This window comes from Pseudopipra pipra, chromosome 1 (genome assembly GCF_036250125.1).
Source record: "Pseudopipra pipra isolate bDixPip1 chromosome 1, bDixPip1.hap1, whole genome shotgun sequence".
Classification (NCBI taxonomy): Eukaryota; Metazoa; Chordata; class Aves; order Passeriformes; family Pipridae; genus Pseudopipra; species Pseudopipra pipra.
In genome coordinates this window covers 132,896,521-132,923,585 of record NC_087549.1, presented here as the reverse complement: position 1 = coordinate 132,923,585, position 27,065 = coordinate 132,896,521, and the positions used below count along the sequence as shown (strand labels likewise).

The 27,065-nt window shown below is 36.7% G+C and overlaps 1 protein-coding gene across 4 annotated transcripts in view; it reads left to right on the top strand.

Moving 5' to 3' along the window:
• The first annotated feature begins 280 nt into the window (after positions 1-280).
• Positions 281-27,065, top strand: part of LOC135425590 (GTP-binding protein 10-like) — a 51,624-nt gene continuing 24,839 nt past the window's right edge. The window contains exons 1-22 of one of the 4 annotated variants that reach the window (XM_064678020.1): positions 281-452; positions 784-846; positions 2,205-2,266; positions 3,302-3,411; positions 5,309-5,385; positions 6,785-6,883; positions 8,703-8,852; positions 8,977-9,154; positions 9,912-10,032; positions 10,769-10,817; positions 10,902-11,023; positions 11,486-11,702; positions 12,503-12,667; positions 13,925-14,043; positions 14,514-14,632; positions 15,681-15,762; positions 16,868-17,060; positions 17,592-17,729; positions 20,071-20,147; positions 21,208-21,402; positions 22,419-22,505; positions 24,242-24,346. In XM_064678020.1, coding sequence (XP_064534090.1) covers positions 296-452; positions 784-846; positions 2,205-2,266; positions 3,302-3,411; positions 5,309-5,385; positions 6,785-6,883; positions 8,703-8,852; positions 8,977-9,154; positions 9,912-10,032; positions 10,769-10,817; positions 10,902-11,023; positions 11,486-11,702; positions 12,503-12,667; positions 13,925-14,043; positions 14,514-14,632; positions 15,681-15,762; positions 16,868-17,060; positions 17,592-17,729; positions 20,071-20,147; positions 21,208-21,402; positions 22,419-22,505; positions 24,242-24,346 — 2,685 coding nt within the window. In that variant the 5' untranslated portion in view covers positions 281-295. Of the gene's footprint in view, positions 453-783; positions 847-2,200; positions 2,267-3,301; positions 3,412-5,308; positions 5,386-6,784; positions 6,884-8,702; positions 8,853-8,976; positions 9,155-9,911; positions 10,033-10,768; positions 10,818-10,901; positions 11,024-11,485; positions 11,703-12,502; positions 12,668-13,924; positions 14,044-14,513; positions 14,633-15,680; positions 15,763-16,867; positions 17,061-17,591; positions 17,730-20,070; positions 20,148-21,207; positions 21,403-22,418; positions 22,506-24,241; positions 24,347-27,065 lie in introns of those variants that run through there. The other 3 variants (XM_064678030.1, XM_064678035.1, XM_064678042.1) reach the window with 3 other exon arrangements.

Below are 27,065 nucleotides of genomic sequence, written 5' to 3'. Positions count from 1 at the left end.
TACTTTTTTTGTACTGGTCTATGCAGAGAATAGGTTCCTTTCCTCCTCTTCCCCGCAGCCACGCTACCCCAGGCAGGACTGTCCTGTCTGGGGTTTATCTAAGTGGTCTCCCATGGTAGTTTTTTTCATGATTAGACGTTACTGATCGACCAGGCTCTCCCTCCAGGCTCTCCCTCCAAACTCCGTTCCAGTGGGGGCCCAGCTCCCGACACCGCGGCGGGGCGGTCCCAGGGCCCGGCAGTGCGGCCCCTGCGGGCCGGGCCGCGGCTGCGTGAGGAGGCGCCGCCCCGCTGCCATGGTAACGGCGCGGGCCGCGCTTGAGGCCGGGCGGCACCATGTCCTCCGTGGCCGTGGTCGAGCCCCCCGCCCCGCGGGCGGCCCCTCGCTCCCCGGGCCCCGGCCCCCCGCGCAGCGGCGGGGAGCGGTGCAGGAAAGCCTCGGACACCGCCCAGGTGAGCTCTCCCTTGGGCAGGGTCACCTCCGGCCAGGGGCCCCTGCCCTGCCCTGCCCTGCCCTGCCCTGCCCTGCCCTGCCCTGCCGTGCCCTGCCCTTCCTTGCCTTGCCTTGCCTTGCCTTGGCTTGAATTGGCTTGGCCAGGCCACTTCGTCGGGCTGAGAACAAGCCCTGGTCTGTGCTCTGCACAGAGCCTGGATTTACCCATCCCTGGAGAGATTCATGTCGGTTCAACGCGGCTCTTTCACAATTTAAGGTTTAAGCACCTTTAAACATAAATCTCAAAAAAACAAGCAAAGAAACAAACAGTTTAAAGTGTGACTTTTTCAGGATGCACAGTTAAGATCAGTGGATTTGGATCACGTCATCAAACTACTCGAAGGTTCGGACTCTGTAAGTAACCCCGATAGCTCGTTATCCCACTTACACAGGTAGTAATGGGGCATAGACAAATGTTTTATAACAGTTACTTTAGTACCTGCACTAAATAAATCCAAATGAGTTTATTATATGCAGCACAGGTGGCTGAAGCTACAGAGCACAAAGCTGAGTATTTGTTCTGGTATTTGAACACTTCTAAAGATGGTCGTTGTAATAGAAAATAGTATCAGTTCTGTTTTTATATTAAAACATACACATATATATATAGGGAGGGGTAAAATCCAGCATGGCTTCACACAGGCACTTAAAAAAAAATACAAAGCATGTGCATTTAAAAACTAGACATGCAAAATTTCTAGCTCATCTGAGTTTAGAGTACTGGATCCTACAGCTGAGAAACAGAAATACACACAACCTTATAGAAAGTATGTAAAGGATTTATGTAATTTCCCAAGTTAACTGCAAACAGTTCTCCAGGGAGGTGATGATGGAGAAATATACCAAGTTCACTTTTGAAGAAAAAATATGACTGCCTAGGCACACAGGAAAGCAGCATCTCATGGGCTTCCACGGACTATTTTTGGTCTCCACAAGATGTTTTGGCAGATTCAATTCACTAAACCATCAGTTAATTTTGATCCAAAATACAGATAATTTATATTCTTGAAACAAGAACTTGATTAAACCTAGCACATTTAAAGTTAATGCCCCAAAGATAAGTAGTTCAGGTATCTCCCCTCCCTTTTTTTGATGCAGAGCTGATGGAATAAACTTACTGACTGAAGAAAAACATGCTGGGTGATACTGTTTACTGCTTCTATAGAGAGCATAAGATATATGATAATATGTCGAAAGGATTCTGAGCTTGTAGATTCCTGAAACAATTTCCTGACCTGCCTCAAATTGCAGGCACTCAGAAGCACTGGAATGAACGCTGCACATCCCTGACACACCCTGACATATCCTCACTTCAGTTGTTTTCAGCTTTGAATTTGAATGCTGTTTCCTAGTGGCACAGAGCATTCTAAGCCACTTAGATCTACATGTGTACACGTTTCTGTCATGTGTGACATGGGTTTGGTTTTCTCAGTTGCTTTCCACAGAATCCCAAAGATTTTAAGAGAAAGAACCTACACATTTGAACAAGAGTTTTTAAAAGCCTCTTCAGTTACAAGAGAACAGATTTCATGCTTAGAAATGAAACTTGATCAAGGAGTTAATTCTGCTGCAAAGTACTTTCAGAATTTCATTGTGTCTTGTGATTTTTTAATTTGGTTTCCACTTTCATTTAAAGGGGATAAACATAATCATTTAATGTTCTGAGGCAAACTGCAATTAAAACCTGCTTTTCATTCTTTTACTTAAGAAAGATTTGGAAAAAGAGCAGCTGAAAACTCTCAAGAAGGTAGTCAAGCATTTTGAAAACGGGATTGTATCCTTTTTGCCACTGTAGAATTCTGAAGTCATGGTGTTTTATATATGGTAATACTCTGACTTCTCTGCAAAGCATGGAGACCAGGGATGGTTCACATACATCCTTGTCATTGGCCTCCTTGTGCACACTCAGCCAGGGTTGGTAGATTGGCAAGATTCTTGGATACTGGATTCATGTACCACAAAATTCAATAGAGGGATCTCACCTGTACAGTGGTGGAAAATGTCCAAAATGTAATTTGTGTACTTTCCAGTCAGAATAGACAAGCATAATAATTATCACTATTTAAGAAGCAGCAAATAAAATAGCAATGGCTTCCAGTAAGGAGGCATTTAAAAAAAAATTGAAGTCAAACTAATTTATCTGAAACTATTTTCATGGTTACAGTACAAATGGAGTAATCAGAAGTACTAGAGAGGGTGTGGGCATATGGAGAAATGTGATTAATTTCATACAGTTCAGCTAATTGCACAGTGATTTGAGCTCTCACATTACTTCAAAATTGAGCTGTGGCAAAGTACTTACAGGCAGTTTCTATGAGTCAGTGGATTGGTAGTAGTTTCTCAGTCTCAGTTATCTGTTCAGTTTTGATTTTGTTACTCTACCCTAAAATAGATAGTATGTTTTTGGGTCCAGATTTTCAAACTTCACTTAATCACTTGGGACTAGAGTAGAAAACAATTTAAATACCACAAAACTGTCTAAGAATTTAGACAGGTAAATCTGACACTGGGATGTAAAAACTTTTCATCCTTCAGTTTTAGAAATTTAGTGCTGAACTTCTGGCGAGTTCAGCTAAGACACCTAAATCATATCTGCAGAAGTTATGCTTCTGTAAAAGTAGGGCTGCTTCGAAAAGCCTCAGTATTGACTCACATGCTTCTTTTAGACATCTAACTTTGAAAGCATTGGTCTTGTTTTTTCTTGGTCATGTCATTGAAGTATACATTCAACATTGAATACAACTTTCAACTTTTTCTTCTGATGTATAGCAGTACAGACAATCTGATTTCCTTAATTTCACATTAAAAGCCCCTTAAGGATTTAGAACAAATCATCAAAATTCTTAACCTGTGTTCAGAAAAAATGAAGCAACGAGAAACTTTCTCTGAGCCTTTATGTGAACTTATTAAATTATTTGGGTAAGTGCTTCCACTCCTCTTTTAGAGATTTAAACACTGCTTATTAACATGTTTATACATTTTCTAAGGCAAGTGACGTATCCATACACAATCTATCTACGAACACCTGTATCTGCAAGGTATCCTTTATATCACCTTTCCTTGTTATGAACTATGTTTTCCATGTGTCAAATTTCTCTTAACATGAAGGAGGGACCCAGTTTAGCAGTTCAGTATCTGTGGAGCTAGGTATTACGTCATTCAAAACTTATTGACTGTGTCTTATTGCCTAAGTCATTCTGGGACTGCTGGCCTCAGAAGATTCACCATCCAAGTAGTGCTGAGAAAAGTTTTGCTGTTTCAGACAAGTTCCCTAAGTGAGTTTATAATCTAGGGTGACACAAAGACACTTTAGTACTTGAAGGTAAGCTTTACCAAATTACAAGCCATATTGCAGAAGAGAACAAACCACAGTAATTGGAGGATGTAGGATTTATATTTACTTTAAAAATGTATTGCATGAAATTTTGGGCATCTTCATTGTCATACTGTACCCTGAATAATCTATAGAATAGAATTTAGGTGTTACGCACAGTTGTCAGTAGTTTTCTCCTCAATAATTCAGTAAAATTACTTATAGTATGTTTGTAACTACAGATACTTCTGTATTTAATTACAAATGAAGAGAAAAAGGATTAAAAAAACCTGTCAGATAGAAAATTAGTGACATGGTAAAACAGATATTCAAATACATGGCTTCCTCTCGGCTGTTAGGTTTAATAAACATAGAACTTATCAACTGAATCTTTTAGTTCCCTAGAGCACCATCAGTTGTACTGCTTTGCTTTGCTGCCACACAGTGGAGAATGAGAAGGTACATCACAGTTTCATTTTCTTTGGCATTTGGTAGAAGCATGACAAAACTGAGAATGAGTGTATGAAGTCAATAAAATGTAGCTGTGAGACTTCGTCTGTTAGAGCAGTTCAGCAATAGTTGTGGTTTCTGCAATGAATATATTTTGGAAAATTGCACCCTTGGGTTTTGATTTAATTTCTGTACTATGGAAATTCCACCACAATTCACTGCTACTTCATATGACAGAGAAGTCTATAACTAGAGGCAGAGACTGTTTTTCACAGTTTAATTTCGGATACATGAACTCCTGTAGTAAAATATTCCACTCTTTCATAACTGCTTCTCTTTACCAGTCTCCTTCCCACTTTTTTATCCAATGTCTGTTTTTCCCTCCCCCACCTTCCCCTACATTTCTTCCATTATTTGCTCTCTCCTTTATTTTTCTTTGGCAGTGTTTACAGAGGTAAACGTACCGGAAAGCTGCTTCCACAGTGTGCGGTGCAGAGACCTCAGCATAATATTGTAATGTTTACTGTTAGATAGTTTTTAGCACTTACATGTTTATATCATATCTGAGTATTTTGAAAATGTCAGTGAATATTTCTTAATATCCTGGTTTTTAAAAATAAATTTGTTGTTGGGCTATTTGGAGTCAGCTTGTTGGTTTTACTTTTATCCATTTCAACAGGTCTTGCCCAGAGATGTGATCCAGTTTTTTTCCACCTCTGCACGTGTCAGTATATAACCTAGCTCTGCAATAGCCTGATAGTGCCTAGCTTCCAGGATTTATCTTCCACATTTAAATGACATTTGTTTATTCAGCATTTCTTGTTTCGTTATCTATGCATTATGAAAATATTACCTATGGACGTGTAGCGCTAATTGCCAACATGTAATTGCCAGATTATGAACCTGGAACTTTCAGTGAAGAATCAGGATTGCAAAGAATGTGTTCATTGTCCTTATTTGCAAAAATTATCAAGGAAGAAGAAAAAAGCTGTTGAGCTTTTCTTGTGACTTGATTAAAACATAGTTGTAATATTTTTAAATTCCATTTTACAGGTTACCGTTTCAAAAAAAGAAATCATCTGATGAAGTTAACTATTCCACTAAAGTTTCAAAATGCATTGCACAACTGGGTGAGTGGAACCTGATATGCCACAATAAGATCAACTGTATTATTAGCATGATTTTAATTTCTTGTTACCTTATTAGTAAATGTAGGTAATTTCTTTTAATTATTCATTCAGTCCTCTCTGCTTTTTAGTATTAGAAACCATTCTCACTTTGCTGTGCAGCTAACGTGAAGATTAGCTAGCAGAATTACCTATTTGCCACTGTCAAAAGCTAAGTGAGATAAGTTTATCAGTACAGATGAAGAACTAAACCTGAATATAGCCTCTTCCATTTAATTTTGATCTGAGAAATTCTTGTATTACTATAAACACTGAAACCTGGGATAAGAGGTGTCCTTCCTGCTTCTTTGAAACCAAATGGAAGACACAAGTGAGAAACAGTAACTTCTGACTCCAAGCTCAAACCTTCAAAACCCAAAAGCCTGAGACCTATCACCTACAAAGGCAAAATGCAAGGCAGTTTAATGCCATGCCTTACTAGGAGTAGTAGTTTCTGGCTTCAGCCTCCTGCTGCATATGAGCCATGAGCGTCTGTGTTTCAGAAATATGTTTTAAGAGTGCTGTTGAGGAAAAGGTGTCAAAATCATATTTTAATGTCACTGGACCTCTTAATACCAAAATATCTTTTTACGACCCTTTTACATCTTTTTGCATGTCACATTTCTGATTTTCAAAAAAAATAATACTGTAAGCACTGTAGGTCAGAAAGGATTCAGAATAGAGCAGGAGTGATATATCAGCTCACTTAATAGTAAGATTTAAATGGTAGAAAGGTAGCACAATCAGCCTGTCACTCATGGAAAAAAAAATTATCTTTCCAATGGGTAAAAAAATACTTTTAGAAGTTTTTATTTTCACAGATCCAGGTAGACAGCAGAACAACCACCTGGTTTCAGGTAGTTACAGGTTCTCTTCAGAGTTACATGTCCAAAAAACCACCAAAATCTGAAAGGTGGTTTATATTGTCCATACTAGGCACTGGTAGCTGTCAATGAAATTATCTTGTGGAAAAAGATCTCTTTCTTTGCTCCCTTGATTTCATAACTGCTAGGAGCAGAGTTTCTGACATGGCAGTAATGACAACAGCTTAGTGTAGTAACTTTCTTTAGAATTCCACAATTTCTGGAATGCCATCCAATCTCTTATAAGCTTGTATAGCCATAAAGCAGAGAAGATAACTTTTTGATTAAACTTATGCTACTCTTCCAAGACCCCTTTGTCCTCTTCAGTGTGGGAGTCTCTGTCCCTTCAATATTTTATAATCAAAATTTGCATTAAATTACAGATATGTAAGGGGTATGACCAAAGGAAATACTGAGTGCTGTAAAGAGAAGTGTTAAAAATACTTTCTAAAAAAATTATAAAGTTTGTAAATTACAATTTTTTTTCCTGTTTCTGACAGGTTATTTGATGAGAGTGCCAAGCTCCCAAGTTAGAATACAAATTTGTAAGTGTGTTATTAACTTTTATAAAATGGAGCTACCAGGAAAACTACTTTCAGGTAAAGCACAGTATTTTTATTTTTTTATGATCCCAGCTACTTTGAAATGCCTATTTTAATAAGCTATGGATTAATTTTTCTTTATAAATACGGTTACTTTATCTCATATATTAAATATATGGCATTGGCAAATGTGTAATTAACATGTTTTTATAGAAATGTATGCTCAAAATCTGAAATTAGTTCACCAATGTATAAGGAACTATTTGTTACATTTATGGAATTCAGTAGCATCCAGAAAATGTGAAGTGCTCACAAGTTCTCTGAAATGTGGATAATAGGGGAAAAAAGCAAAGTTAGTTAGGATCAGAATTGTAAGAAGGGAATGTAGTTTTCAACTTCGTATATGTAGCCTGGAGAGAAGCATCTCTGGTTTCACCTGTGTTTGTTTGTGAGGGATAGATCTGAGCCCATCTAAATTCTGTTGAGTTCATATCATATAGACACATTTGAGCATAGGCTTTGAATAATTTCTGTGACTTGTCTCTGCAGAAAGAAGCTACAGAGAGCTCAGGCATGATCCTCTGGCATTATGGATAGGCATGCAAACTGTCACCAGAATCCACTAGTATTTATTCCTTTGACCCGTATGATGGTGCCAGGGGCTGTTACCAGGCAAAGTCAGTCATGGATCCCCTCCCACAGGATGATGTGCCCTGAGACAGCACTAGATTTATAGGCAGCCAAGCCTCAGGTGAACATTGTCACAGTGTGGATCCAGAGCGCAGGTCGGGGAGCAAGCTTGATGTCAGTGTGCTCCTCTGCTGTGTTCCTGCAGCATGGCACTAGTTCCTGTGCTCCCTTGGTAGTTTTCATTTATTTTAGGAGGCCCTCACAAGATTCTAGAAATATGAAAGCATTCCAATCTGGTTTTACCTTTTAAACAAGACTCAAATTTTGCAAGCAGCTCTGTGTACATTTAGTTCTGTATCTGTAAATAATTCCATTAGGATAAGTGAATGTTAAATATTGAGAGATTTTATTCTTCTTCTTCAGATTTAGAAAATCAGATATGTTGTCACGAAATGAAGAATGTGTTTCAGTCTGATTTTTTTAAGTCAAATTTTTTATCTCTAAGTATATATGTAACTCTTGCCAAGTTTAATCTTGCAGAGTTCTCATATCTATAAAGTAATATCAACTTGGAATCTATCAGAGTTTATGCTTAGTTAAAACTCATTTCACTGTGTGCATTATCTGTATTTATCAATCTTATATTTCATGATGTTTGACATATATATGTATTTATGCTGTTTAAGATAAACTTTACTTTCATGAGTTACTATGTAAAAATAAATATATTTCTCGATGCTTCCCCTCTCCCCATAATTCAGTAATGAAATACGGATTTGCATATGCATGGCCAAAAGTAAAACCGGGAACACATTAGAAAGTCAAGCTTATAAATCAAAGATTGGATGTTTTAAGTAATATGATGATAGAAGGCATTAAGTCTGTAGTGAACAGGCTACAGAAGAGAACTAGGCTGTGTACCAACAACTTATTGCATGACTGAAGAAAGTTTTTCACCTCTCTCTAAGCCTGCTTTTGCTTTCATTCTGTAAATTCTGAGAAGCAATTAATTTGTTTATATAGCATTTAAATCTGCTTGAGGGTGTCTGTTGGATGTGCTTTAGGCACTATTCAGATGTAAGAAAAGCGGGTCTTATTGTGTATTTTTTTTTAAAGTGTTTTAAGACTAAGGAAATATGATACATGGTTGTCAATCCTTTCTTAAGAAAGGAAGAATATTTTATGAAAATATTTATGAAAATTCTGAGTATTTATTGCATCAAAACTAAAGCTATTGTATGTGCAGGTTACCAGCCAACAAGTGCAAGTTATAAAATCCAGATGGCTGAATTAGGAGGATTAGCAGAAACTCTTGTTTTGTCACTAGCATTAGTTGAAAATCAACTTACTGAGAAGTTGTGGGTACTTAAAGCTCTCCAGCATCTCTCCAGCTCTGGTTAGTACGAACTGTTCTTTCAACAATCTCATTACTGCTGTTCTTAGACCATTTGTTCTCTGAACATACCTAAAACAATTACTGACCTACAGGGAATTAATTATTCAGATTTTCATAATTTCAGGAGCAAATTGCAGACTAATGATGAAGGCCCAAGCAGCCAGCAGGCTCTGTTTGTATCTAAATAGTGCTGATCCCTCAGGACAGCTGGTGTTCCGCTCCTCACATATCCTATGGAACCTGCTAGAAAACGCCTCAAAAGAAGAAGTTGTTAATCAGCTCAGTAGCTTGGAATGTGTTCAGTAAGTACAGGGAAGCATTTTATGAATTAGTATCGTAATTTTGGAGACACCTAAAGCATTGCTGTTATGTAGCATTTTGCTTGAAATTAATTGAGAGAAAATGCAAATGGGGAATGGAGGTCTCTCATTACATCCTCATTAAGTTTTCAGTATTGTCACACACAGTTGTGACTGTTATAGGGCAAGAACAAGGTGTTCTGCTGCATACTGCAGGAGGAATAGCCCTATCTAGTGCTTTGTATGATGAAAAAGTTCATTGCAGCATTTTCAAGCTTGCATGTTAGTCTCAGCAGGCCAGTATTCCTTCACCGCTGAAGTGCTTATGTTATAAAATTCGTAGGCAATTCTGTGCTATGATATACAAGGCTTATTTCTAGATCTTCTGCTGGAGTAAATAACAGGTTCTTCCGTACTGAGTTACAGTGTTTTAACTATTTAAGTTTAGACCATTTCTTGTCAATAATCATTGAACAACATCCAGTTCCATGCTTGAGTAAATATTAGGTCTTTCTGTTAATTAATTATAACACAAACAGTGTCCAGGTGTAATTTGTAATACATGCACCTTGCATGTATACTTAAGTTGGATGTCTAGTGGTACACTAAGAATCCATTTTATAATAAAGCTCTATGTTATTTCTCTTCCAGTTAAACCCTAAGGCTTTTTATCCATGCACAATGAGAGTTCATATCTGTAGAGCTGTCTAACATTAGAATATGAAAGGAAAAGGTAAAATGCATTTAATTTTCTTTAAAGTGCTTTGAAAGAAGTATTTGTAGATGCCCTGCATGGTTTCCGGCACTGTGATCATCAGCTACGGAATGACCTCTTGGTGATTGCCACATTACTAGCTGAAAACCCTGCAGTACCTATGATTGTAAGTATTTATAGTTATATTCCAGAGACTGTCCTTTGTTATTATATTGCTCAGTAATTTTCCCCACTAGGGTTTTAATATTTATTCTAATGTGTCTCCAGTGCTTTCTTTTTTCTTGGATTTGCTGAGCAAGAAAGCATTCTTAATGAAAAAAAGGCAATTGTCTTTACCTCAAAGAGACTTCAGATCTGGAGGTCAATAGCCAATAGTGCTGGCATCAACCTTTATTTGATACTTAGAAAATTGCACTAATACTATTTATGTGCAAAAGTTAATCTTAACTCTTGTATTCTTGTGCAGATTCTTGGATGTGCCATTCTGTTACAATGAGTTTTTGCACTAAATCTCATTTGTTGTTTGAAGATATAGGAGTACAGTCTACATTCAGATGGCCCAAATTCAATCTGTGCCTCATAACCAGCAACAAGAAGGGTTGTCCAAAGTCAGCTCAGAAGCTCTAAGTAAGATGCTGAGAAAATAATGTGTTTGGAAATTCCCCATAGAAGTTCAGACTTGTACTGAATGAAACATGGATTTAACTAATTGTACCCTTAGGGCTGTCATTGTTATTGTAAGCTGTCCAAATGGCTGATCTCTTCTTTGATAAAAGTCTGTTTATTCTGCCATAGGATACATTAAACTCCATATTCTGAGGAAACAAATCAAAACTAAAATAAATTATAGGTCTTAATTTTGCTGCAATTTAATTAATGTATGGTTTTTGAATGTCTATTAGGAAAGTGGATTTACAAAGCTCTTAATAGTACTTGCAACATTTAATGAAGGTAAGAGATTTCATACTACATAATTACATTATTTTTGCTTTTGATGATGATTTTTTTGTAACTCATTTACAATTTACTTCATAGTGAAAATTCCCAATCCCTTGGTAGAAGGTCTTAAACTTACCTACTCTTATGAGGACTTCGAGATGAAGAAGTTACTATTTAACATAATAAGAGTCTTATCTAAAAATCCATCTGCTGCACAGGTGAGTTGTAACAGAACAGAAGATACATTATGTGGAAAAAAAAGACAAGGGAATCACATGAATATAACTTAGCTGTCCATCTGGCATAGTTTAGTACACTGAAATCAGCTGTTCTCAAAATCAAGAATTCATACATAGCTTAGGCCAAATCCTGCTGTTTAAAGCAGCATACAATTTCTATTTTAGAAAAGTTAGAAACTTAGACCATGCTAGGAAAATTGCAGACAACTGATTGCAAAGTATTATTAAAATACACGTGAAGAACATAATAAAGTTTAAGAAACCATAACCTGTGGGAAAGCTACAGAATATAAAGAACACTTGCAGTGTTCGTGACATGCTTTCTCAATAAAAAAGTAATTTTCTTAGTGTAGGACAGATAAAGTTGACTCATTGCTTTAGATTTTTCTTATTTGCTTGTGAAACCTGCAAGATGTCTCTCTGTTTGTCTCAACTCTGCAGCTCCTCAGTGAAAATGATGTGATGCCAGCTTTGCTTTATTATGTAAAACCAAATCAAAAGCCTGGATTTTATGACTGGTCTGCTGCCCAATATGAAGAATTACAGCTTCATGCAATTGCTGTTTTAGCTGCAGTGGCTCCTGTGTTAATAGATAAATATTTGTCCTGCCAAGCAAATACTCTTCTCCTTGTGTTTCTAGAATGGTGTATTGGCCAAGGTTAGTAAGTGCTCATGGCTTTCACACATAGGTAACCTCAAAACACAGTTCAACTGTACTTTCTTTCTTTGAAAGGAAGGAAAAATGTAAAATTCATGAATTCATAATGATTCTTTTTCGGTAGGTCACTTAGAAAGCTAATGTTTCTAAAAAATAACCAACCATCATTATTTTTTCTACTGAAAGATAAGCTGTTGCCCCTTTTCCTGTGTACCACTATACTTATATTCCTTCAGCTCTGTGGGCAGTCAAACACCTCTGCTGCCCGTGTTTTAAGCCAGTCAGATACTTCTGTTGTGGCAGCAAGTCCAACCAGTAATTCTTGCTGTGAGGGAGGACATGTTAACTCAGAGGTGCACACAGTAAGACAGCTTCCAGACTAAAGATGGTTTGTGGGCATCAGGTATGGGCTAAGCAAAAAGATAACTAACTGCACTCAATTTTAGTGACTAGATTGCTTGGGATAGATATTTTTATCATAAAATTGATGTTTTATTTGGGCTGAATGGATATCAAAAGGTTGATATTAAATGTCATGCTAAAGCAGATATTTTTAGTTTTGAAGACTGCTCATTAACCTAGTATGGTTAAAAAATGTTAAAATGATTTTAAATGTTCACCAAAATCATACCTTTCTTATGCATGTACAAAGTATAGCCCTACACAGAAAGGCTTATTACTACAGGGTTTTAAACAAGAATCCTGTTTAATTTTAAGGGGGATTTTTTTTTTTTCCTGAGAACATTATTATTCTGAGCATACACTGTGCCAACCCAATATTCATTGTGATTGCTCCACAGATCCTTTCTTTGGTCAAGGTAACAGTTTCCATGGAACAGGTGGTCGTGGCAACAAACTTGCACAAATGCGCTACAGCCTCAGAGTGCTGAGAATTGTTGCCTCCCTTTACGATGATGCTGTGAACCTTAATTTGTGTGACCAGGGAGCAATTAGCCAGCTACTGGGTAAAGCACAATTTGTATTGCTGTACTTAAATTAATGCATTTCTGTTGACACTAAGATTGTTCGTGCTTTTTGGTGTGCTGTGCTTTTAGTGTGTTATTCCTTTGACTGCTGAAAAACTGAAAAACCTCTAATAATTAATCCAAGATGTAACTGATTTGATTTTTAATTTTTTTTTTTACATTACAACATACAATGAATTAAGCAAAACAGACAGCTCTAAAAGTCCAGGTATTTAATTTCAAAGCGAAAGCTGTCCCTTCTCCCTTTATGATACTGCATTTGTTACATCTTGTATTTTCATTGTGGTAGTCCCTAGGAACTCCAGCCATGAGTATTTTCCTGCCTAAGTCTGTTATGGTGTCACTTTCCACAACTCCTCTTTAGAATAGAAAAAAATTAATAACAATGTACTTTTATATGAACAACATGAAGAATAAGAGAAGAATAAAACTGCTTAACTGCTGCTCCTGCAATTTTAGAGCATTTTCTTGTTTAGTAACACATACCTACTATTAAATTTGGGGTTAAGTTCAATACAAACTGGTTTAAGTTCTTTTCTTATAATAATAAAAAGTTTTCAGTACTCTGAGTGAGTCATACTGAAGGAAACAAAACAGGAAAGATCCTTTGGAATCCAAAGAATATGTTCTAATAGAAAGCCTAGAAATAAAATATTTTATAGCCTCAGTTGAACTCCAGTGAAAACTGTGAAAACTTACAGCTTCCAGTGAAAGCAAAATTAACACTATACCTGACAGATCAGATTTAAGTAGCTTTTCTTGCTTTGGGGGAATCTTGTGTCCTAATGTCCTCTTTCACATAGTGGTTCCAAGGCTGATTTTCTCAGCAGTGGTGGTATTTTATGTCTCTTCTACATTTCCACTGTCAGTACAAATGTTTGCGAAACTGTATAGTAGGGCAAACCAGTAAGTTTGTTGCTTTTTTCTGAGAGTCCCTGAATTAGGATCAGTTCTCTGAATTTCTTGTACTGGCCCAATACAAGGGACAGCACAGAGACTGCTCAGTGCAAATTGCTATCAAAACTGTGCCACCAAGAGTAAAGGCCATGAAACTACAGCATCAATGCTGCACTTCCGTAAGTTATTATAAAACACAGGAGATAAAACTGAACAGGACAAGTAGGTTACTTTAAAAATCCCTTAGTGTAAATTTGAGTTTTTTGAAAAGTAGCAGCTGTAATAGAATTCCAAGTTGTGTATTGAACATTCACATAAATAAAATATATTCATTTACAGACATCCTAAGGTATGCAGCAAACAAATCTAAAGAGAAAGAAGATGCCATTCTACTGGAAATCCAAGCTGATACATTATTTATTTTGTCTGTTCTCTGTGAAAATGATCTCCACAGAAAGGTATGTATCTTTCTATCTTATACTGTGCAGAAAATGTCAAAACTTGTTATATTTTCATTTAAGGGATACTGATTTTTTTTTAATTCAAAAGCAGATGTCAACTGTAGTTGATTGCTAACTACAGTTAGGTAGGGTCTGGCAGACCCAAAGTTGGGTCTGGCAACTGGTTTCTGTGCAAAACCACTCAGAAATCCACTAAGAAGTGTTGAACCTATTTAATTGCTAACTTACATGATTTTGAAATTAATATATGAAAGTGTGTAAACAAATGAGATTAGCACTTTGGAAAAACTGAAAATCTCTTTTTCTTATGTATGTCATAACGTCTATATCCTGGTCTAACAAGTGGGCTAAAAAATATTACAATGCAAATATTTACATTTCCCAGTTTGCATTGTATTTCCTTACATATTTCCTATTTAGTAAATGTTGTTTAAGAAACATATTGCTTTAATTAAATGTTTCAACAGGAAGTCTTCAGCTATGAAGGAATTGGTATACTTATCCCGCTCCTTAAGATGGATCCAAAGGAGTTGTGTAGTGGATTAGGCCACAGTTATCTCCTCTTCAGTGCACTTGACTGCGTGTGGTTAGTAAAGTATTTTAGCAGCAGTAACTCTGAAAAATGTCAAGTCTTGTAATTTTTAGGCCTGCAATACTATATCCTTTCTCTGCACATATATGCCTTTCTTCTATTTATAATGTATAAAAATCCTTCATAAAATTCGACTAATTAAAAATTATGGAAAAGAAATTGAATATTCTGCATGTAAGGTTTTCTAAATAGGGATTCAGTATGACAGCCTAACCCCCCCCACAGTGACCTCCTGACATGCAGTTACTCAAGACTTTCTAAGAGAGGTATGGTTAGAGTCTGTAAATAACTTCACAGAAGTAAACAAGGCAAGAATAGACCAATATTAGCAGAAGACTGTGTAAGCATAAGAAGTGTTTGTAAACTGGCTATATTAGGCTAGAAATATTTTAAAGATTGCTATTAGAGAATGCCAATACATAGGAGGATAAAAAAAGTTAATTTGTTTTAAGGCAGAGGTTGGTAAATACACTGGAAACCAAATATGTCTGTTGGGAGAAAAAACTGATACAGAAAATCCCTTTCATTTCTCTGTAATGACCATAACTGAGGAAATAACAGAAGGAGGCAATTTAAGGCAGCAATAGCAACAAGAATGCTGGCTTTGTGATGATTTTAAGCCAGGAGAAGCAAACTGTTGCCAAAAAACACAAGTCTTGCTTGTCTCACCCTCTTGATTTTGCAGAGCCCTGCAATAAACCAGATCAGGGCCATGATCTAGCTAAATTTTAACATCTTTTACTGAGTTAGTTTTAGTTCCAATACACGTTCTAGTCCAATTCACATGAACTTGCCAAATTTCTTGGGCTGGTACAAGGAAGGCATGCCACCTGCAGGAGGAGAAAGAGCAGTCAAGCAGGGCATATTTAGTTATACAGTGTAAATGAAAAGGCATATGAAAGGTGATTTTTCTACTCCCTGAAGGTATGAAGCGTATTGCATACCAAATATACTTGTGCAATTCAGTAAAATAAATGAGATGCTTGTAGAATGTTCTAAAGCATAAAAGTGTCTCTACATGGTGAAATTACTTCTGTTTAAGGTCCTGTGTCATTGGATGTTACATTGCAGAGGATCATTTTCTTGAAAAACAGGGCATTTTTCGTCTTCTGGATTTGTTGGCAGTAGGTATTTTTATTATTGTTTTTATAGAATGAAAGAATAGGAAAACAACATGTAAAACTGCATTATTTTTGTTACAGTATCTCCTAAGACTACTATAATACTAATAAAAAAATCAGTGTATTTAATTCCCTGAGACAGACCTGGATATCTGCTCAAAAATGATTGTAGGATCTTCCATGTGTCTGCTTTTATTTTTTTTAATAAATATTTGACAGAGGGAGTTTTTAATTTAACAAAATTATACTATTTTTCAAAAGAAAACTCTAGCTGTGCTCTTACTTTGGATGACATCTCTGTTTAGAAAAGTACCTCAGTTCTCTGCTTCGTATTGAAGTTAGTAAGAGCAGGGTTAGTATACACTTCATGGCTTTAAAAGTTTTTATGTTTAAAGTTACTTTATACATGTATTTTGTCTGTGTAGCTTACTTCAGGGGTATTGGACATAGAGCTGGCACAGACATTTCACCTTTCACAAAATAAAAATGCACCTTCCTCCGTTCATTCCCTCCTCATTGTCATTGGTTGTACTGTCAGCCCTTGATGTCCTTAAGGCTGCAGACCCTTAGACTCACAGAATCATAGAATGGCCTGGGTTGGAAGAAACCTTAAAGATCATCCTGTTCCAACCCGCAGCCATGGGCGTGGACACCTTCCATTAGACCAGGTCACTCAAAGCCCCATCCAGCCTGGCCTTGAACACTTCCAGGGATGGGGCATCCACAGCTCCTCTGGGTGACCCTTCCCGCTCAGCCACTGCCTTCATAGTCTATTTCTTACAGCAATAAATCTTGGTAGCAGTATATTCGCCAGCATGTGAGCCTGGAGGCACGTACACAAAACCTGCTGTGTAATTCTACACACAAGAATGCACATCTTATATGATCCTACACTTGTTCCCCTCATGTTCCTTGATTTATGGAGCTTTGCATGGCAGGATTCCAGAAACTTGAAAGATTTACAAGTTTATACAAGTTTTGTGCGAATAGTAGTGATAAAAAGCTTGCAGTTACTTGATTACATGTTACACAATTTCTCTGAAGGGAGACATAGACATCACTGTGTTTTGAACAGTTTAATTTTTTTTTTCCTTTTCCCTTGACCAAGTTAAAGGAAAAGAACCTGTGCAATATAATTCTTGGAATCTTGGTTGAATTTTGTGGCAACCCTAAAACCACTTTGCACATCAATACCTGGCGAGGGGAGAAAGCTCAAACAGCAGCTAGCCTTCTGATACAGTTATGGAGACAGGAGGAGCTGGAGCTGGGAGTCAGACGTGATCAATATGGAAGGGTTGTTGGTAAGTTTTATGATGCATGTGAAACTGTGAGCAGTTCCACTGATTAGATAAAATAATGACAGTATTTGCTTTTGTAGTCTGAACCTGATGAAAGTAAATAACAGCATTTATAGCTTTATGCTGTAATTCTTACCAAACCCGAAAGATCTTCTATTTCATTTATTTTCTATTTTATTTTATTTATTCATTTATTTTCATTTCTTTCTGGCCACTATATGGCATTTTCTACATCAGCTAGGAATGAACCAGATACTGGACAAAACTATGACCAGCTTTTCTAATGCTGGACAGTTATACTACTTAATTTCTTCCACAAAAGGCATTGTGTTATATGTTGTAAAAAGAAGTGAGTGCTGTTCTCCCAAATTTTTAATCGTGCCAGTTAAAATTTCCTGGCCTGAATTATGTTCAAATTGCTGGCCAAACTATCAAAATGATTCATGGTGTCCACAAAGTAAGTTGGATTTCCTCTAAGTTTGTGAACATACTACTTCATTCTTCTACTCTGGTTTTATGTTTTGAAATTATTAGACATGAAGAGACCTATTGCTAGCAGCTTCCAGAGACAGCAAAAGGTCATTCCTGTGCCTGCCAGCTGTCCCAGCTTTGCCATCATGGAAATTTCAGAGAACATGCGGGCAAAACTTTATTCATTATTTTGCAAGTTGGGTAAGACTAGTGAATTGCCTTGTCAGTGTCTTATTTGTCATTAAACTGAACTTGTTCCCTGGTGATCAATAAAGTCACTATAAAAAAAAAAAAAAGATCAAAGAAAACTTTGTGATGCATCACCAATACTGTTATTAATAAATACTTGCTCATTCTGTTCTTAAAAGTCCCTATTCTTGGGGATTTCAATACTTCTTCAGTACTTTGCTGCCCCTACCATTAGGGAAGTTAGGAAGACTCCTCTAATTATTAGGAAGAGTTTTTGTTAGACTAAACCTGAAATTTGCTTGAAATTCTCTGTAATTTGTTTTCCCACACACAATATCTCTTTTGCATATTTTAGCACTTTTACATTTATTTCCCTAGATTTAGAAAGACAGTACTCACTCATTTTCTCTCATTTTCCAGCATAGCTTCTAATTATTTTTTTCTTCTAAATATTATTTTATTTGGAGAGACTAATTGGAGTCTCTCCAATTGATTCAAATTCTTCTTGATCTGTATTGTCCCAAAATTGACAATACTCCAGCAGAAGCCTCACAGCCAAACAGAGCTATGTTGCTCTACTCATCTGAATAAACATTCAGAGACATTAATGTAACAATTGCTGTATTCATAGTAGCATGATATTGTTTGCTTATTCGACTTAGATTCTTGTTCAGTCATCTACCATCCTGGATTTGTATAGATAGCTATTCCTACATTTAGAATTTTTTATTTGTCCTTACTGAATTAAATTCTGTGTGTTTAGATAATTTTTCAGACTGGCAAGATTAATTTGCATTTTAATATTTTCCTTCAAAGTGCTGTGGTCCCTCCTAATTCTTCATTGTTTGCACACTGAATATGAATACTCATTACATCCTTGTCTTAAAACCTAGACTGAAGTCAAGATAAGTGATAAATTCTTCCACATGCATAGGATATTTTATCTGTCTATGGACAAAAGTTAGGTCTTAGTTTTTACTAACTCGTGGTGGATATGATTTTTTTTCACTGTTACCATTTAGCTGCATAAGCATTATTTATTATTGGTTTCAGATTTGGGTTTTTTTTTCAGGAACTGAACCGAATCAATATTCTCTAGCTTGTCTTTTTTCCCTTTAAAAATAAGCCTCATTTTTGGTTTTTTTCACATCCATCCTCCACAGGTTCAAAGGTGATCAGTAATTGTTCTGAGATTGCTTCAACCAGTTCCCTGGGTAACCTAGAGAATTAACTGGTTTGAAAACATCCTTAGTTTCTCTAATAATCTATAGCTAGTCTCCTCTGTTGTAACCCAGGTTCTTACTAATTTTTATTAGCATTGATTATGTTAAACATTGGATCACAGCTGAATTCTTTACTAAAACAAAACAGCATAAGATTTTCTTCGAACTTTCTCCTGTATTCACACATGCCTTTTATGTTAGTTATATATATTGTAATGTCTCCTGTGAAGTACTGAAATGACATGAAAGCAGATAATATAATATGAAAATATTTTTGTAGTCTTTTCTCGGCATCTTTCCCTTCCTGTTAGGCTCCACAACAGCCTGTAACATGGTGATCCAGAAAAGCAGTTTTAAATGGTCATTATTTATGGCATTTCTTAGCTTCAAAAGATGATATAATATACTCTACACAAATGCTACATTCCCAGTTAGCACACGGATGGTATGATGAAGTCTAGAAAGAGATTTGATAGACTATATATCGATTTTTTTTAAGTACTATTAACATTCAATATTCAAAAATATTCAAATAATAAAAAATATTCAATATTCAAAAAAATTAGGCATAGTCTCAGCAACTATCCTTCTCTGCCTTATTCTTTTGCACATAGTGGAAACGTATTTTTTAAAGATGGAGTCATGATGCTTGAGGCATTGTGCTGAAGGCACAAATCTACAGTATGGAGGACACCCTCTTTACACAGCTTTGAAACAAAACACTAATATAATTTTCCTATTGGCTGCTTCACAGTTAAAGCAAACTCTATTTGTGCTGAGCTGCTGCTTTAGAAACCGTGATCTGTAGATTCAAATGTTTGTCTGCTTTAACAGAAGATTCAACCCTTACCACAAAAGTGTAGCAAATGAAGTACCATCCTGGCCTTCCAAGTGATTGGAAGGTCAATAGAGCCACTCCTAAGTAAAGATTTTAGTACAGAGAATTTATTGTGGAGAAAACGGGGGTTTTATCAGCTAAAGGCTGTTCAGGATCAAGAATGACTGATTGGTGTATGTGTGATGAAGATTTTGCATGTGATTATATGATAAATAATGTCTTCTCTTATAATGTTATATTTTAAGATAAATTCATAATACTGTTAATATAGCAATTATTAATTTTCTTTTAGGTTTTGAAAATTTACCTGGCTTATCTGCTGAGGATTTTGTTACACTTGCTATCATTCGACGTTATATTGACTTTAAAGTGAGTGTTGTTCAAGAAAATATTACTACTGTATCTGCATTTCCAAAAATAACAAGTATATCTCAGGATACGACAAACAAATAATCCTTCAGAAGCTGTCCCCTATGTCACAATCACCTATAGTTTCACAGAGTATAAACCAGTATTTTCCATCAAAAGAAACAAGCTCACCTCCAGCATTGCAACAATCCCCCAACTCGTCCCTTGTACTGCTACAAATCTTTGTGACCACACAGAAAATAAGACTAGAAACTAATGCTAGTTAAAAACACCTCAGAAAAAAGTAGTTTTAACTGTTTGCCAGCTCAAGAGCAGGAATGCAGCAGGAGTAAGAAACTGGGCCAGGACTGGTAAGTAGGAGAGTAGGATTCCCTTTTCGGGCAGTAAGGTCAGTTATGGGGGACACTATTAAAAATTATATTAAATACACATTATGATAAAGGTTCTTCTGTGCTTTCCCATCTTTATCCCCACATGCAGTAACAATCCATCCATCCTGTCTAAAGTTAAGAAAGATATGCCTATAGGAAACTAGAACAGGGTAACAAGCATTGTAGGAGTCATCCTGCTCAAAAGGTCCTTTAGTTTATGCCAATTTTCTGCTTAGGAACAAAGTCTCTCAAAGAGAGGTTGAAGTGTTCAGGAACTAGCAAGACTCGATCTTTGGTTGATAATTCCAACTTCTGTTCATGCCTCATGTCACAGTTTGCTCTGGTAATGTCTGCAATTTAAGATTTTAAGGAGCAGGCAGTAGGACACAACACTTCGCTCTTGTAGTTTGATATCTTAAGAGTTATCCATATTTCTTCTGAATTTCTGTACTTATCAACATTTTAGTTACTCCTCTGTGAAATCAAGCTTGGGCTTGGGAAGGCTTGGGGAGCAAATTCATTAATGAATGGATTTGGCATAGCATTAGTTAAGGCTAACCTTGCATAAAAATTCTGGGAAGTCAAACAACAGTAAGGAGAGACATGGTTGCTCTATTACATTTTGAATGATTGAGTTATTTTGAAAAATGAGATCAATATCAAATAGTGTGGTGTTGTTTCACATGCAGGTTGGAGAAGTTTGGAGTGAAATACGTGCAGAACTAAAAGAAGAATTCAGGCCTATTATGTCAGATGAGGATGCCTTGGAAAGAATTTCAAAGATATCAGAAGATATTGGAAAAGCAGTTAATACTGTACAGACCCAATTGATTGAAAGTCAACTCCACCAAGAAATCCAAGAAGAGAACCAAACATATAGAAAAGTAAGTCAAGAAGTATTTAAATATGTAAATAAGTAAATAAGTAAAGCCTGTGTAAGCTTTTTTGTCAATTTATATGCAGATTTTCTTATTATAAAGTGTTGAGACTTTTATATGTCTACCTTGCTTGAAAATGGTGTAATCTGTCTCAGCAGCAAAATTTTACCTTTAAATTACACTAGGTTAACATCAGTCCTCCCAAATACTACAATTTTCCCAGTATTTAGAGAGTAACATGAAAAAATGATGCAGTGTCATCAGTGATGCATCAGCAATGGTGTGAGGAGAAATTATCATTATGTTGCTATAGAGTTGCAGCTGTGTTCATCTGTAGCAGATAACAATTAAAAGTACCAATTACAATTACATCTGCTTCTTAAAACAAAATGTAAGCCTCTGTTATGAGTTCCCTTGGCTGAATATTCACAGAGTTTCATTACTTCAGAAAGTAGGGCTTTAGGCTTCCCAGCATGCTGAGGATGAGCAGGTATAGATATTTTCCATCTTTAGTTATAAGGCAAGTGTTTGGCATTTTTTCTCATCTATTGTCTCACCTTCTCCTGCTTTCTGAAAGTAAGATCAGTTGGTCCAGTTATCTAAAATCTCATGCTAGTGTTTTTGAGGGATTGTCATGCATTGTGATAACTGCACTTTTGTTACCTGAACTGATTCTACCTCTCTTGTTCACCATTTGAGAGTAAGAATATACAGAAAGTATTCCTCAATGAGCTGGGCCTCTTGCAACATATGTGTCCAACATATGTGTTGCAAGAGCGGAAAATGAGCTTGCACAGAGCAAGTAAGCTTCTTTTTGTTTTTAAAGGCAGTGCATAAATGAAGTTTTTAAACAACAAGTGCTTTACTACGACATTATTATCCAATTTCAGGTGAGAGGGATGATCTAAGGTAGCTAAAGGGACATAGGTGAACACACCTTTCAAACAGCACAAGCAGAGAATTCAGAAAAGCTCATGAGAATAGGACTCTCTTGCACCTTGTAAATCTCATTTATATTACAGATCCAAGCTACACGTAAGCAGAGGGAAATGATCAATAAATCTTGGGAAAATTTCTTGACTCGGACATCAAACTATGAGGCACTGAAGGTAAGAAATCTGATGGAGCAAAAAATTTACGTTGATGATGTAGTTATAATTGCAAAGTTCCAGAGACGTTTCTTAATGAATTATGAGGTTATTCAGTTAGAATATAGTAAATTTTATATTCACACAGACATAGAAGAAGTAACTGTAAGATGTACTCGCTTTGATCCTTCTGCTCTTCTGATTAAAATCACAGATTGAGGATCAACCTTGTCACTTGCAATTGAGGGGTGTGTGTATATATGTATATTTGTCCTGAAACTGTTGAAACTAAAAGTCTGTTCATTCTTACTTCTCTTAATTTTTTCTAATGCTATTTTTAGTACAGCAAACATCTTTCAGGATGGGAAATATTTTATGAAGGAGTTTCTTCTAGCAATACTTGTGCTTTCCCTAAAAACCATAAAAAATACTGGAGTCCTTGTCTGAGAATTAGATTAAGTTGTAGAATGAATGAAATCAGACTTAAACAAAGCTTTGGCAGCTAAATTTAATTTTTCCTCATTTCCCTAAGATGTAAAGGAAAACAATTTTCTCCCTGTGCAAGCACCTCCCTGGTCTGTGGTAAAGATCTATGCTAGAATTAGAAATGAAAAGGGGCCCAAAAAGGATTTGGAGAACTACGGACTCATTAGTTTTAACTGAGTCCCTGGGAAGCTATCTTAGGCACATGAGGGATAAGTAGTTTTTTGTTATAGGTTTACCAAGGACAAGTCATGCCTTGCCAATGTGATTGCCTGAAAAAATTATTTGTTCTAGAGAAAGAGGAAGGTAGATGTCTATTCTCTTGGCTTTAGCAAGGTTTTTGTCTTGTGGTAGCCTTCTTGTAGCCAAAATGGGGAGATACGGACTGAACTACATACGGGTGGACTACAAGTTGGATGAAAAACTGGCTGGACTGATGGGCTCAAAGGACAGTGGTCAGTGATTAAAGTTTAACTAGCAGTCAGTTTTGAGTAGTATTCCTCAGAGTTTATTATAGGGTTGATAATATAGGGTTGATTTAACATTTTCATTGATTACTTGCATATTGGATCACTATCCATCCTCATCACATCCCCATTCCAGGTGTGGATGCCCCATCCCTGGAGGTGTTGAAGGGCAAGTTGGATGGAGCTCTGAGCAACCTGGTCTAATGAAAGGTGTCCCTGTCCACAGCAGAGGGGTTGGAACTAGATGATCTTTAAGGTTCCTTTCCAACCCAAACCATTCTGTGATTCTGACACTGAGCTGGAGGAAGCAATCCATATGCTGGGAGGTGGGGTTGCTGTTCAAAAGGATCTTGACAAGCTGGAGGAATGGGCTCATGAGGTTCAGAAAAAGAAAACATTCAACGGGGATGTATTGAGGTTGTGTAGTGATGCCTCAGAACAGCTGAAGACTGAAAGGCGATGTAGATGTGTGCTGTGCATGGGGTGACAAGCTGATCATGAGGCAACAGTGCGCTCTTGTGGCGGTGAAGGCTCACAGCAGCTAATGCACATCCGTGTGTTAGAATACAGCCCGCAGGTCACAGCCGGCGAGGATTCCCTTCCCGCCCTTGCAATGCCACGTCCATTTATTCTGTTTTCAGGTCTTCAGTACAAGAAAGAGTAACGAGCCAGAGGGATGGTGTTACAATTAAAGGAAACAGGATTATCACCTCATTTATTTTGTCATTTTGTTAGTATATTTTTGAACAAGTGCAAATGACACAATTAATTCAGATTAAAACAATTTTGCCTTTTTTTTATCTTCAGAAAGCAAAAAAGCTTCAGGAAAAAGCAATAGACGCTTCCAGACCTAAAGTAAAGACTCAAACTGGAACAGTCCATTCTACTGATATTGAAGGCCTGCATACAACAGTAAGTAATCTTCAATGACACTGTTTTATTTTCACTAATATGAAAGTGGTTTGGGGTTTATTCTGGCTATATATGTGCTGCTGCTTATGCTTTCTTTAAGAATGTTTATGTTGACAAGCTCCAAGTATATAAGACAGAATCTGTATCTCCTGAAAACCACCGTTTCCCGTTCTGACATATCCTCGGGCAAGTAGTTGGTCAGAATGAGATTCAGATCTGCAAATTACTCTGAAAAAGTGTGGGCAAGATGGTCCCTATGCTACTTGTCATGTAGCTCTTCTGAGGCAGCCACTCATGAAAACCTTGCTGAGGTCAAGATCTCCTTCATTTATTGTTGGATAAATGTGTGGTCTCTAATACATCCACAGAGGGGTTCTTTGTCAGTTATGTGTTCCTGACTGTCTGTGGATAAGCCAGTCATTGTATCTGCAGAAAACTTTGGTTTTTTCTCATTTCCGTCAGTTAATTCAAGAGTGAGAAAATAAAAGCCATTGTTAAGATCTCATTCAGACTAAGAGCATGTTTAGATGTTGGGTTTTGACAAGATGTGGTAAGACGAGAGAATCCCCATTCTAGTCAATAACTGGTTCTGAGCTAGCTGGATTGTTTCTGTGTAAGCATCACAGCTAAAGAGGATTTTAGGGGGAGGGATAGTTTCGTGGCTGCTTATAAGTTACTCTTACACATAAGGAGAAACAAGCTGAGGTGCTGTTTTCAAACTTGTACAAGACGAGAGATTGTATTATCATGGGCTCTCTGCCATGAATGAATAATGACAACTAAGATGGCTGCAACTTGAAAAAGTAAAGAGGCAGTTCACATTTGATGTGATGAAGAAGAGATAAGCTTAGTGAGAAGCAAGGGGATTGTCTCAAGAGTGCCGGACTAGGATTTTTATCAAATCATCTTTGTCCTAAACTTCAGAAAGATATGGAGGAAAGCATCTGTGAATGCAAGATGAAGCGGGCTGGAAAAGTTTACTTACTTGCATATACATCACTGATACTGTTAAACAGCAATATTTTGCAGAAAGTATCTGAAAAATTTAGATATAAACATGGGTGATCTGACAATTGTTAGTAGAGAGAAATATATTGTTAGATTTTATTTTAGAGGCTTGAACCTCAAACCAAGATTGTTCATTTCTTTGAGGAAGAGGATTTAACAAGAAAATATCTTCACGATTCTATAAGAAATATTTCAATAACTGTAGATAAAAACAGGATAAAGGTTAGTCCATTTTGCAAAGTAAGTGTATTGAGAAAATGAATACATCAGCAGCATCATATAAAATTCCTTGGGTACATTGCTTAGAAGAATTACAAATGACAGATATGGCTGGAAAGTTTTTTTTATGCAACAGTTTTCTTCCCTCCTCTCTGGCAAACACCCTTAGCAGCACGAGATGAAGATTAAGCTAAGATGGTTGTTGCAAACCAGTCAAGGTCAAGTAATCAAATGTGAGCCACATGCACTCAAAGAGTTGCATTTTTTGTTTCAGTAGGTCACAGTTAAGACAGAGCTGTCACTCAGGGATTTTTGTTCAAAGACCTAAACCTAATCAGTATAAAGAGTAGTAATGAGACTGTAAAGGGTATGCCTCTTTCAGTCTTGGAGTCTTCCTGGAGCAGTACTTATAGGCAATTGCAAAGAGGGTCTGTTCCTTTTTTTTTCCTTTGAAGTACTAATGTGTAGCAAAATTCTGAGGACAAAATCTGTGGTTGATATTCTATACAAATCCAAATAGCATTGCACAGCAAACTTCTATTGTAATAAAAGCTTGATTTTCTTTTTTTCAGTTCATAAGATCCGATTGAAGGCAGAAAAGCAGAGCACATAAAATCACCTGCTGAAAAACATTCTCCTTTTTTTTTTGTTATTGATGGGAACAAATTGTGAATTTAGTGTAAAGGATATTTTTAGTGGGCCTCAGGAACCTCGGAGGCATCTCCACCAGTTGAATAATATTTTCAAAAGACAGTTCATGATTTAACTTTCATCTTTTTTAAATGCTAACATGAAAGTCAAGCAGTGTATTTATTTTGTATTTCAGATCGGGCCTGGTCGCTTAGTAACTGTTGAAAGTACACCTCGTCAATTCACTCAAGGGTCCCTGGCTGTTACAGACCTTGCTCATGGAAAGCCCTCTGTAAAGGGGGGCTCAAAAAAAGATCAAAAGAGATAAAACATTGGACTCAGTCAAGAAAAAATCAGTACCTGTAGAATAGACAATGTTCCAAACAGTGCTTTGAGTATTAATATATAGTCACCTATATGTAGATACAGGATAAAATCTATTTGTAATGCTTTGATAAATTGCTTAGAACATCTTGAGAGTAAAATTGTATTTTCCCTTAATTAATATGAATATGGGGATGTTTTTTTAATAAAGTACCCTGTAAAGTATGGTAGACAGTTATGTTGAGACTAATAACTTTGTGAGCTAGTAGGTCTGCTATTTATATTTCCATCTCTTGCTGACACATTCCACACATTGCAGTTTAAGTATCTCATTGAGCAGGGTGACAAACCTTCACATAAACACATTCAGTTCTTCATTTTCCTGGATACCATACCCACGTCGTTCTTGTCCAAGTCCATTTTGTTTCTTGAATTGCCACCTTTAGCATCAGGACTTCTGACACCTACTTCTCTCAGTCTTCATCTAAACTCTCACTTAAAAGTTTGTTTATGCCAACAGTTGGCCTGTTGGAGAGAC